The sequence below is a fragment of the Ostrinia furnacalis genome, unplaced genomic scaffold (assembly GCF_004193835.3).
Source record: "Ostrinia furnacalis isolate ACB-3 unplaced genomic scaffold, ASM419383v2 OfSCF5444, whole genome shotgun sequence".
Taxonomy (NCBI): domain Eukaryota; kingdom Metazoa; phylum Arthropoda; class Insecta; order Lepidoptera; family Crambidae; genus Ostrinia; species Ostrinia furnacalis.
Genome location: NW_021135683.1, coordinates 468511 through 482521, shown reverse-complemented (window position 1 = coordinate 482521; position 14011 = coordinate 468511). Strand labels below are relative to the sequence as shown.

Sequence of the window (14011 nt, the reverse complement as noted above, 5' to 3'; positions counted from 1 at the left end):
CGAGCAGAATAATTTTGCGATCGACATTAATGTACCCATCCAGCAACAAAACTGTAAGACTACATCAATTAATTTCAGTAATGAAAATTCTTCGAAACGTTCATCAACATAAAAATCATGACTGTGAACATTCAACAAACAAAATAAATGATAATCAAAGAACCCTTGACATGGGAAAAACAATTGAACACCGAAACAATTGAAATTGATAAATCTATTTCTGGGAATCGGCAATGATGTCCTAGCTTTAACCAGGAAAACATTAAAAAACTGATAAGAAAGAGGTGACTAACGAAAATCCACTAACTGACAACAAACACCAACACTAATTTCTTGGCGGAAAATCTATAGAAAAACATCTACAACGACAAACATTCACGAAAAAAATAAGTGTCTAAATCGTATTTACTAAAATAAAATTAACTTATTGCTCAATTAATATTTTTCTTATATTCCTATTTTTTTTAAGAAATTGTAATTTTGTGCTCTCTACCCAAGAACGGGAAAGCTCTATCCACATTTATGTACCTACCTTACTACTGCAACATTATTATGCACAAGCTGGGAAAACTGCCCATTAATTTTCATGTAAGCCTGAATAGTAAAAAGTAGTGTTTATGATAAATAAAAGAATCTTTTTATGTAAGAATAATTCAGCAGGTATAAAATAAAACTTTAATAATAATGATCACTTGAAACTCAATTTGTTGAACTAGTCGCAATTTTATTGAAGTCAGCCGCGTCGTCCTCGTCAGCTAGTATCACTGTGTAGCTGTTCTTGAGGGAAGACACCTGGTTCTGGAGTGCCCGCAGCCGAATTTCCACCAGTTCAAAGTTTTCTTGAAGATTATTTATCTGTATCTGCATCCGTTGGCGAATCTATAAACAAATTGACGTGACCATTTTAGTTGGGAAGGCCTTAGGTTAGAGCCTTAGGAAGATGCAGTAGGATCAGCACCATAATTTGCCTATTTCTGTCGCTAGCTGTATTAAGTGACTGAATAATACTTTTTTGACAAATATAAATAGTAGTAATTTTTGGAAATAAAATTTATTAAAACTGGTTATTAGGTCACTTAATTTTAGCAACATTCTGGACGGAGTTACGTGAATATACCCGCAGAGAATATTATATTAAAAACTAACCTTTAGTTTTTAATATAATTTGCATTAGCATAATTTATAAGATCAAATACAGTGTGAGTCACGTTAAAGTGTACATATGAAAATAGATGAAACTAGACCTATTTTTATCGACAAAAAAGAGGTCAAAAATTTTTTAAGATTTTTTTTAAATTTTTTATAGAATTTTTTTTCTTCGAATTACTTATTGTAAAGAAAACGTAATAACTTTTAAACGAAGCGGTATATCCTGATAAAATAAAAACAGTAATAATGCTAAAAAACAGGCGATACTAAAAAAATACATAAAATACACAAAAAATGCCAACAAATAATAAAAAATGATACTTTTTGAAAAAAAACTGCTTAAAAATTCGTGTTTTTTTGGTTATTTTATAAATTTCTCCAAAAAATGCCCCTATAACCGGTGGTTTTTATTACTTTGTATTATTTTCTATCGTATTATCTTTGTAAAACCAAAAATAACATGTCTCTATACCTATCACAACATTTGTTATGATCGTTTGAACAAAGGCCTGCCACAACATTATTCTCCGCTACAGGTAGAGACAATTCTAATTTTAACTAAAATGCTTATTTTACTTCGAAATCTTTTGTTTTTATTTGAAATCTAACTTGTCTTTATCAAAATTACAAATCTAGAGCCATTTTCAGTTTTGTTGTTAACGAAGCGTTGAATGGCGCGCCCGGAGAGGCTTAGTTCAAACGATCATTGCAAACGTTGTGATAGGGATAGAGACATGCGATTTTTCGTTTTACGAAGGTAATACGATAGAGAATAATACAAAGTAATAAAAACTACCGGTTATAGGGGCATTTTTTAGAGAAATTTATCAAATAACCAAAAAAACACGAATTTTTAAGCGGATTTTTTTCAAAAAGTATAATTTTTTTATTATTTGTTGGCCTTTTTTGTGTATTTTATGTATTTTTTTAGTATTGCCTGTTATTTAGCATTATTACTGTTTTTATTTTATCAAGATATACCGCTTAGTTTAAAAGTTATTATGTTTTCTTTACAATAAGTAATTGGAAGAAAAAAAATCTATAAAAAATTAAAAAAAAATCTCAAAAATTTTTTGACCTCTTTTTTGTCGATAAAAATAGGTCTAGTTTCATCTATTTTCATATGTACACTTTAACGTGACTCACACTGTATAACAATACCTTGAAATGCCTTCATTTTGCTTGCAATTTAGTTCGAGTTGTTACACGTCAGAAAATAATAAGTAAGGACAAAATAAAATCGCTATCAAGGTAATACGTAGCAAGTAACAAGGTGATATTCTTGTCTATATTAGTATTTGCAAAGGCTTACTGCCCAAGTATGGATTTATTGATTTGGGATGTAATTTATTTATATTATGTGGACCGGTAGTTGACTAGGTAATTAATAACTGCTAAATAGATTTATTGTAGTTTTTTTTTTGTTCTAAATTAAATCTACGTTTCCTACTTAAAAAACGCAGATGTCAGAATAAATATTTGCATTGATTAAAATTTTATTATTAACTTATATTGGAATTTAAAACAACCTTACCAACAGAGCGTAACATTCACTAAACATAAAACGACAATAAAATGAACTGTACTTAAATAACCTCGAACCTGTCCGAAGGGGTTCCAAGCAACACAAAACGCAAAACTACATAATGACACTTGTAATAAGGTAACGACCTCTGCGCAGCATACTGGAGCGTGGATGCCTTCCAGCCGGGCTAGAATGCGCGACGTGATAAAATCTTATCCATGATTTTGGACGATAGGGGAGACCGGGGATGGTTGCCTATAGGGGTAGGTAGACTAACCGCCAAAAACTCGCCAACGGTTCGAGTATTGCGTCATCCCAGCGCAGCCGCGCATCACTCTCCGCCCTCCGCTTAGGCGTCGGTAGCACCGCGTCGCCGGCACACGCCGTTTTCGAGTAGTGACCCGTGATTTGTTTTCATATCATGTAAGTAATATTTTCGTGTTGCAAATTTTTTGATTTGGTACCTACACATTTTATGTTAACCGTTTGCCTATTAGTCAGAGTGTTTTATGAGTCCACATTGATATTATTTTTTGTGTTATTTCTTTATTAGGTGGCAGTGTGTAGGTTATCCATGCCATCGAAACTTAAAATGTCGTTTGGGGTTGGTAGACTAATTTCTTCCGGGGCTGGTTGAATAAACCAACCCCAATAACATTTTGAGTTTAAAATATCTTTAAAATTATCTATTTATTCGATTCTTAATACATACATTCTTTTTATTGCTACAGCACGATGAGGATCTATAAACGGACGACTAAACGATGAAGAAATAAGACCGTTTCCGCGGCGCCACGTTTAGAAAATAATAGAAGAAATACTCGAAAACGTAAAAGTACTATACAAGGTGTCACAGAATGGGTGAATCAAACTGCTAGGGGAGGTAGCTCTACTAATATACTATCTCAAAAAAACATGAAAAAAAAATTTGAGTTCGGATTTTTTTTTAAATAAAGTGCTCTAAACTCGAAATCTAGTCATTATTTTCAAAATTTTGTTTACAGATAAACGAAGCGATCATGCACAATTAATATTGGTAAGAAAAAAGTACAAATAAACTCCAAACTCAGCAATTATGGCCAGATACTTAGGCAAAGTTTATTGATTTTCACTTAAAAAAAATTGGTTCTTTATGTGCTTTGTTTTTTTTTTTCATATTTTTTAGGGATAGTACATTAGTAGAACTACTTCCCCTATCAGTTTGATTCACCTATCTGGGACAACCTGTATATAAAGAGTGATATGTGATTTAAAATGAGACAGAAGATTTTAGTTTAAAAAGTTTAAATACTAAGAGATGATACTTTTTTTAAAGACTTATTAAAGATGTATGTACCTGATTATAATTGTTTTTGAATAAAGAGTTCAATTAAATTGAAAATAGCGTTTTATTACTTGACTCTTCTCATAATTTCTTGCTTAATGATACGTAGGTCTACTTACCCCGGGCATATAGTCAATCTACCCCGGAACCGGGGTAGATTGACTAAGAGTTGATGTTCTATAAAATGCATTTAAATATGATGATGATATTTAATAATGAACTCTGTTTTGTTGTTTTTTATTAGTTTAATAGTTTTTCTATCCATTAATGCGATTTGACATTTGTCTGTATGGATGAAAACACAAAAAATATGTATGATTTAGTAAAAAATTAGTCAACTATCCCCGGTCTCCCCTACACATAATTATGGGCTTATCGCGTAAGTTCGATAAAATGGCGCGGCGCGCATCTTAGGCCTACAGGACAAAACCTATATCGACATAACATCACAGAATGCATGCGCGCTTTAAGAAACTATTCCGTTTTTTTTAACTTACGTATCTCTAATAGCTTAACAATGTAATACCTTCTAAAACTAGGTAATATGGTTTTATCGGCGTATCGATAGCAGTTATTTAAATATGTACCTAATTTACATCATTTTCAAAGGTAATTGCTAAAACTCAAATAATAAACATAAATAATCGTACAATAAGCTTTAACGATCTGCCAATAACTATGGTTGAAGAGGTAAAAATAATCTGTCACATTATACGTAAATCATGCTAATAAGAAAACAATTATTACCTATAGGTAGAAAATATCCAAAATAACTACTTAATACCGATAAGAATATGGGTATATTAAACCAGTTAAACAGAAAATAGAGCCCTTAAATTGAGAATTTATCGTTGTTTACCTGCTAAAACGGCTTATTTGATATTGATACTGTCATTTTCAAAATGACCGAGTGGGTTATTGCATCGACACATATGACATACCTCATCTCTTTCCTTCTGGCATGCTCTGCACTGTGCTCGGCTCTGGATCAGCTGCCTTTCCATCTCAGATATCTGTGTCTGAAGGTACCGCCTCATGGAGTCCGCTCTGTCCTTACACCGGCTCAACGACCGGCTGCTCTCCATTCTCAACTCGTCCAGATCCTTCAGTAATGTCATGCACTCCGTTGATTTCTCCTTGAATCGGATATCCTGTTGAGTTAGCTTCTCTTCCAATCGCAGTATTTTGCACCTGCCCAATGCAGAAATCAATTACGCTATATCAATGTAGAGTGCAGATTGCTTGTCATTCCGACACACAAACGACAGGCAATTTTGTAACGTAAGAGACTTAGGCTTTAAGGACTTTACCACTAAATAAACTTGATAGCTCGGCGCGACATATCTAAGGTATGGAATTACTTTAAATCTAAATCAGAGATATAATAAACAACTTATATTTTAATTTACATTATGTTTATTGAGGCCAGCTTAGAACGACTCGATTGATCAACTTTTAACCGTAACAAGTCTCACTTGTAAAAGAATTTTAAATCATAATAATATTATTTAAGACAGTGGGATGGTACGGGCGAGATTTTTTTATGAGGCCTGTATCAGTATAACCGAACTTCTTGCACCCTGCATTAGTCTACGGCGTTTGCCATCGTGACCGATTCTTGTTATGTGGAGAGACGTAAAGTTATAAGATGTTGATTGATTGTAATATTTTTATTTGAGATAATATACAGTACCTATTTATAAGTGTGCCTACGTGCGTTCTCATTGAGCCACATACCTTTTAAGGCCTTCGTAAGAAGATAGGCATAAGATTGACCTGAGAAATTGAAATAGGTACAGTGAAGAGCCAAATAATTATGATATTATAAATATCTGTTTATCTAGCAAAAAAAATATTCGGAAATGTAATCAGGTCATTCGACAGAAGATCAACATGGTCCTCCAACAATACAGTATACCAAGGACATAACGTACCTAACCTATAGCATAAAACCGTAATACAGGGTGTTTGGCGCATCGTGTGCCAAAATGATTTGGCGGATAGAATGGGTCATTTCCTATATTTTCAGCCCCCATAACACGTTCCATGCCAGGCGGCTACTTTTATATTAATTTTTTTAGTAATTTCACCAAAATACCCAAATCGCATCATTTAATTTCGATTTAAAAAAAAACTACTAGGCGTAGCCTCAAAGTAAATATTTTGTTTTGATGTGCATTGATGTAGGGTTGCATCAAATCTAAATTTACTGGCAAATATCATCTAGTTTTTTTTTAAATCAGCTTTGAAGTTTTCCGACAAGTTAAAAATGGACTGAACATTTAAGTTTACATGGCTATAAAAAAATAAATGAAAGAGATAGCGATCTTCGGATTTTATCAAAACTTCTCTAGTTTATCCCCATTCAAACGGTATACTAATCTTGTTTAAATAATAACAATAACTTCACAAATTCCTTAAATTAGTGCATTGACTCTACTCGGACTGATTTGCGAAATTTGTGTTTATAGCCCCTTTTTGTGTTAATAGCACGTTATTAAACACCTAACAGGTAAAAATACTTATTTTATGCAATGTAAAAATCTATTCCCTATCGTTTTTCAATGTGGATTTCTTGAAATTAAAGGCGAAAATAATTATTTTGATCGTTTATTAATTATTACAAATTTTGTTCAAAATGACCGCCTCGGCAACACGTATACACTCACGAAATCTTCTAATTTTGACTGTTGTCGTATGCAGCCACATTTCTCTTTTTATTACTACAAAGGCGTTATCTACTCGTGGATTGAAAGAGATGGCCCTATACAGTGGCCTGCACGTTCCCCAGACCTAATTCCGTTAGATTATTACGTCTGGGAACGAGCTAAAGAACTGGTGTACGTAACGGATTCAAACAATAGAAGAACTACAACAACGAATAGAAAACGCCTTTGTAGTAATAAAAAGAGAAATGTGGCTGCATACGACAACATTCGAAATTAGAAGAAGATGTTGTGAGTGTATACGTTGCCGAGGCGGACATTTTGAACAAAATTTGTAATTATTAATAAACGATCAAAATAATTATTTTAGTCCTTAAATTCAAGAAATCCACATTGAAAAACGATAGGGAAAAGGTTTTTACATTGCATAAGATAAATAATTTTTACCTGTTAGGTGTTTAACGTGCTATTCATACAAAAAGGGGCTATAAACACAAATTTCGCAAATCAGTCCGAGTAGAGTCAATGCACTAATTTAAGGAATTTGTGAAGTTGTTGTTATTATTTCAACAAGATTAGTATACCATTTGAATGGGGATAGACTAGAGAAGTTTTGATAAAATCCGAAGATCGCTATGTCTATTATTTATTTTTTTATAGCCATGTAAACTTAAATGTTCAGTCCATTTTTAACTTTTCGGAAAACTTCAAAGTTGAATTAAAAAAAAACTAGATGATATTTGCCAGTAAATTTAAATTTGATGCAACCCTACATCAATGCACATCAAAACAAAATATTTACTTTGAGGCTACGCCTAGTAGTTTTTTTTAAATCGAAATTAAATGATGCGATTTGGGTATTTTGGTGAAATTACTAAAAAAATTAATATAAAAGTAGCCGCCTGGCATGGAACGTGTTATGGGGGCTGAAAATATAGAAAATGACCCATTCTATCCGCCAAATCATTTTGGCACACGATGCGCCAAACACCCTGTATAATGTAATAACCGCACACAGACAGTGCGGACCATAAGTAGCCGTTGCCAATTAGATTAAAAATGGGGTAAATAGATTAGCGAGTGGAGACCACATCTCAGCAGAGGTAAAGTACAAAGTGGCTCAATGGACCAACGACCTCAAGAAAAGCTGGGCAAAGCGGGAGATCTTTCCCTTTTTGCTTCATAGGAGGAAACGGGAATAGTAGGTATTAATAAAGTTCTGAAAAATGAAACGAGCATACTGATGGCCCAGAAGATTTTATACGATGATGCCGATTTATCTGTCTTCTATGGCGATAATGATCATGAATGACAGATAACCCAGACCTTGAACGAAATCGATTGAAAATGATAATTTTATAAGAGACGTCACAGTTTTTTTTTACTCAAGCCAGCCACTACAATCATAGTTGACATCATTTTAGTAAATATAATTAAGTTATAGCTAAAAATAATATAGTTTTAATTGTAATATTTGCTCCAGTTGATAGCAATAGGTACAAAGGAACTAGTGAGAAGAAAAAGTTTCACTAGTTCCAATAAAAATCACAAGGGACTAATTAGAGGAAAGGCTACTCAGCAAAACTTACTTGTAATCATCTACATTTTTTGATAAATCATCGACTTCCTTTTGTTTCTCATCCAACGTTACTTTCAAAACCTTATTTTCGTCGTGTGTTTTGACTCTATCAGCTTTTTCCTGGTTTAAATTATTCACGGCTACCACCAGCTGCAAATTTCAGTGAATAACAATACGCATTTACATTTTATTTCTTATAAACAATGATTTGATAGTAAACATGTAGACTTGCTCATACAATAACAAGAATACTTTCAAATAGTTTGTCCGCATACTCGGAGTGTTTTACTCCTGAAAACAATGTAACAGCAACAGCAAACGCGCACGTGTTCACGTATAGGAAAAATCTGTGATACCTATGTTTCTCGGATTTATGTAGAAAATTAAAATCGTGAGTGTAACCTTTTCTTTTACGCGATGCAACTCGTTAGATAATTGCTGGGAGCTATCTTCGGCTAGCCTCTGCATTTGCTTGGCTTCTTGCAACTGAATCTGGGCGCCTTTCAATAGATCTGGTAAAGGAGCCAATTCCTGAAGTTTTTCTTGGAACTGCATCTGAATTTCGAGGATTAGAACTAGTTCTTAGACACATTCACTTATTTAGCAACAAATTAACAGGATAATACCTTCATTTTTTGTATTTCAATTTGAATTTGATCTGAAACTTGTTTATTGTCATACTCTATGACATCCAATTGTCTTCTCAATTCCTCTACCTGTTGTTGTGCTTGAAGATACTGTAATCAATACGAGGGTTAAGCTATGTAGAAATAAATACCTTTTCCCAATTTGGAATTATTAACTTAATTATTTTAATTTACTTAATTTTATTAACTTAATTAATAATTTCCAGTTAAACGTACGATATCACCTTTTAATGGTACCTACTGGCTGAATGATTGCCACATATTGAACTTTACATAGATGAAAATAAAGTTTAAATACAATACAATACAAACTATATTTTCAAGACCAGTCAAAGGGTCAAATCTTTGTTTAACAACTTGAATCAATAAAGGCATCAAAAGTACCTTCACTCGATATTCCTGCAGCTGTTCAGTTTTTTCGACAAGTGTTATTCTCATTTCTTCCATCTCCTCTTTCATGTCTCTAATCTGTATTTTCATAGCATTGACCTCCTCCTCGGAAAATTTCCGATGCTCCTATTATGAACAGCATGCAATTTATTAATTATGCATCGTGATTGCCATTGTGCCTTACAACAATGCCGTTGTTTACAAATCTTGCCGTTACGCCCTTCCCACGAGAGTTACTAACAACATTGGTAAATGTAACAATAAATAGTTCCTTAAATGATTTCACCTCAAGTCTGACGTTTCGTTTGTGAACCTATTATGTTATCATTTCAAATAAGAAAAGGATATTGTCTATGCAAAGATACCTTTTTCTCAGCTACAAGTTCAGCGCAGCAAATATTGTTCAATTTGAGTTCCAAATCTTTTAGTTTAGTTTCATATTTCTCTCTTTGGAACCTCTCTTCATCGGCAGCATTTTTTGCTCTGATAAGCTCCTCTCGAAGTTTCGAAATCTTAAATTTAACAAAAACATCGATGACAAAACAAAGCGTGCCATAAAAATTACCCGCTATTGTTGAAAGAAAACAGACAAACAGTCAATTGAAAAAGGATTAAGGTTGGGAGGTCCACTACCAGAACCACCATTTTTTGCTGAAGATTGCAGGAAGCACCTGGGTGCGGGCAGCGCTGGACCGGGGATTACGAAAATCCTTGAAGGCTTTGTTCAGTAGTGGACGTAATTTGACTAAAACGAACTAAGGAAAGAACAATCCAAAACAAGTAGAGATTACTTATTTACCTCAGGATACCTCCCTAATTCTTCTGGGATTCTAGTTTCAGTATATGGTACAGTATCTTTTGTAGCTTCTTCTGAATTCTGAAATACATTAACATAGGACTACAAAATTGTGCCATCAAATGCTTACATTTGTGCGAATATTTGACTTTCAACAACTGTCAACTGAATTTCACTTTTAGTGATAAAAGACATTGTAAAACGCTAGTTTATCCAAGTATAGTATACCCGACTAGAGCGCCAACTATCGGCATGTTTTATTAGATTATTTTTAAATAATTTTGTATGTGGTACTGTAGCTCTGCTCTGAGCTCTCTTTTCTCTGGCCACCCGGCATGATTGTAACCGCTCTGTACTAAATGTGTAATTTTATCGTCATGAGTGCGGAAGTAAAACTAAATTGTAGTGTTTTTAAGTGTTTCTGCATTTCAATTCGGGCCCTTCAAGATAGGTAATGGTGACATTCGCTCACCAGCGAACATTGTAAAAGGAGTTATTGTGGCAGAAAACATCAGTTAACAGGAAAACATAGTCAAATGACATATTATCGTAGGATTGAGACAAGTAACAACCTTAGGCAACTAGCAGTAATAAAATATTGCACGATCGACAATCAATAATAGGATTTGTTCACATTGTATAACACAAAATTGGTCAAAGGATGCTTGTGTCGATAAGTGCTTTAAAAATACGTTTCCAGAGCTTCAAAAGCCGTTTTCATAATCGTGACAAACTTCAAACCAAGGATCTATGCAAGTATAATGATCTTGAAAACAAACAGCAATACACTATGAAGGCGCGAATTAGTATCAGTAATAGAATATACTACAACTATCGACATAAAGTCAATACGGCTCTTTGTTATTACAAGAGATACTAGGATGTTTAGTTTGTTCATGTTAACGCATTATGGATACGATGAACAACATTCAACAAGTGTCCCTTGTCAGAAAGTTAAATACAGATTACACGATGTGAAATGTCTTTCAATTAAAATGTTGTATAAATGTTGTAAGTTGTAACTTATGTTAGAACTGGATGTTTACCCAAGGCAATTCTTATCAAATAAAATAATTTAAAACTAACCATCAGTGGATCCCTAGTTTGTTTCCTCTGATGAAGATCTAAGCGGTCTCGCTTTATGGCTGCCAACTCCATCTGTATCTCCTTGACCTCACCTTCCATATCCCCCAACTGTTTTTGCTGTTTGTTAGACAGCAAGAAGTGGAATATCAAGTTAAATATTGAATCGCAGTTTAGGATATTTATCGAGGCATAAGATAGTTAAGTAAATTATGTTTTAAAATATACCAGTAACGAAGCCTCCCCGTTATAGTCGACATCTTCGCTAGCTTTATTTTTAGCAAACGGCCAAAATTCCGACTGCGGCATCAATGACATTTATTTCTTGCATTAACCACAAATATCTTTTAAAATTAAACTTCTTATAATTTCTGTAAAAAATATAGCAAAGCTTGCATCAGTTTTGAAATAGGCAATTTTATGAAATCCTTGCGATGTCAAATAATGTCAGTTTGTCATTTTTGGTTTTAAATTTAGCCAGTATTTTACCAAAAAAAGTAATTATTTTAAACCATTTAAAATGGCATAATATTTGTTAATATCGAGGTTTTGGACGAAGTAAAAGATGAAATAACCACAGAAATATTACTAAGATTGTGAGTGAGAAATTCATATTCATATTCATTTATTTGGTCGAGAGTACGGCGCAAGTGTATTGTTAGTGAAGACAAACAAGAATATTTTTTATACGATAAGGATGACAGAAGATTCCCAAGGTGAAAAACGAAATACAAAAGATTCCCAAGGTGGAAAACGAAATACAGAAGATACTGTAATTAAAGATGGGTTTCCACCCGGGTAAAAACCCACATGAGGGTAAAAACCTAATAAAAACCCGTTTCATTCCACCCGTGGGTGTTTACACCGGGTGAAAACAAATCCTAACTAATCCTAACTAATATTATAAATGCGAAAGTAACTCTGTCTGTCTGTCTGTCTGTTACGCTTTCCCGCTTAAACCTCGCAACCGATTTTGATGAAATTTGGCATAGAGATAGTTTGAGTCCCGGGAAAGAACATAGGATAGTTTTTATCCCGGTTTTTGAAACAGGGACGCGCGCGATAAAGTTTTTCTGTGACAGACAAATTTCCACGCGGGCGAAGCCGCGGGCGGAAAGCTAGTAATTTTATAATTATTTCAATTGGTATCTTTTCTTTATTTTTATTGAATTTTTCTCATTTAAGTTCATTGATTAATAAGTAATAAATCAAATTTAACACTATAATGCATTATATCGTGGCCAAATCGTAAAATTGATCACGTTATGATGATGTGACCAATTAAATCAATAATTTGTGATCAAGGCAAGGATTTGAAAGGGGGGGGTGGGGGGGGGATGCCAAAGATGCCAAACTCTCTCTTTGATGACATTACGGTATAAAGTTACAAATAACAACACCAACTACAAAGTACTTCTGCTTAAAAACTTGAAATCGAACCGCCCTTCCGCCACTGTAACGCATTGTAACGTTTTTCAAGACCTCCTCTCCCCCAGATTGCATTACGTAACACTAGAACGCCCCCTTAGCAACAAATACCACTTCTCACTTTAAAAAAACGCTATTTTTGTTTTCACCCACCAGAATGGGTGATAATGGGTAAAAACCGGGTTTTTACCCAAATCACCCAGTTTAAACCCAATCGGGTGAAATGGGTTTTTACCCACTACCCATCTCTAACTGTAATGCGATGTGCATTATATGCTAAATTAAAATTACACATTACATTACTCGTATATTTTCTCAATACTGGCAATAGGTTTCGCTCATCTCCCTCCGATTTGCAGCGTATAAAAGCCTTTATTCGCATAGTACAGATTCTCAAAATAGCAGATTCTCAATATAACCGAAATTGGACACTCAACGTGAAAAATACATTTGTATTACCTATACAGGGTGTCCAGAAAGTAGAGGTCAAGCCGAAATCGGGTGATAGGTTAGGCCATGGCATTCACTAGAAAAATAAAGTAAAAATTCTAACTATTCTTTGGCTTGGCTAAAAATTGCTTACGATAGAACTACAGAAGGCCGCAAAATTACGTATACGTGTACACTTTTAGCTTTGCCGCCACTTAACTTAATTCCTGAAGCATATTTGTCATACCCGACACGGAACTGTCAAATTTTTTTTAATATTTCCATAGCCTTTGGTTGCAAAACATAAAAGGACACATTTAGCTGCTACAATGAGATACATTGAACAGCAAATGCAGTCGAGGGTCATCGTAGAATAAATACAAAAATACCAGCCAAACCAACTCCATTTCAATTTATTAAATTATTAAAAGCTGAAGCCGAAATACAGAGCATAAGACTAGAAAGAAGTTCATATCATTGCCTTGGGAAAAAAGAGCAAGAAAGCAAGTAAAAAAAGATAAACAAATTCGCAACAAATTATCTGACTGCACTTCCAACAAAATTACTGTAGAAAAATGTTTAGACATGTTATCGACATTAAACAAATATGAAGAATGCTAATTTAATAACAATTAACATAAATGTGGGGATAATTTTTGTTTTAAATAAATGTTTGTCTCATATTTAAAAATAAATTTGATTTAAAAAATTAATGTTGTCTTGATTGTACTTTGGCTAGGTATATTGAGAATCTGCTATTTTGATAATCTTATATTTTTAGAATCTGATATTATGCGAATAAAGGAAGTTAATAGCAGTGCGTGCAATTTTTGTGACGAGGCTAATGCTGATTTGGAACATCTGGTTCAGAATAGCCCAAAATTTAACTTGGAAAGACTTATATTAGTAGCCGATTTAAATCACATAGCTGCATAGGTAATAGAAGCAGATTCAGATAAGAAGTTTATGAAATACCCCGCCACATACAAGAGATA

The 14011-nt window shown here is 33.7% G+C and overlaps 1 protein-coding gene across 1 annotated transcript; it reads right to left on the bottom strand.

Annotated features, from left to right (window-relative positions):
* Positions 1-650: 650 nt before the first annotated feature.
* Positions 651-11563, bottom strand: LOC114361183 (putative protein tag-278). Its single transcript, XM_028316150.1, has 10 exons — positions 11388-11563; positions 11163-11279; positions 10080-10157; positions 9646-9792; positions 9275-9406; positions 8870-8980; positions 8646-8798; positions 8254-8393; positions 4940-5189; positions 651-879 (listed from the first exon to the last, which is right to left on the bottom strand). The coding sequence occupies exons 1-10, from the start codon at positions 11475-11477 to the stop codon at positions 700-702; spliced, it is 1398 nt and encodes a 465-aa protein (XP_028171951.1). The 5' UTR covers positions 11478-11563; the 3' UTR covers positions 651-699.
* Between the last annotated feature and the right edge of the window lie 2448 nt (positions 11564-14011).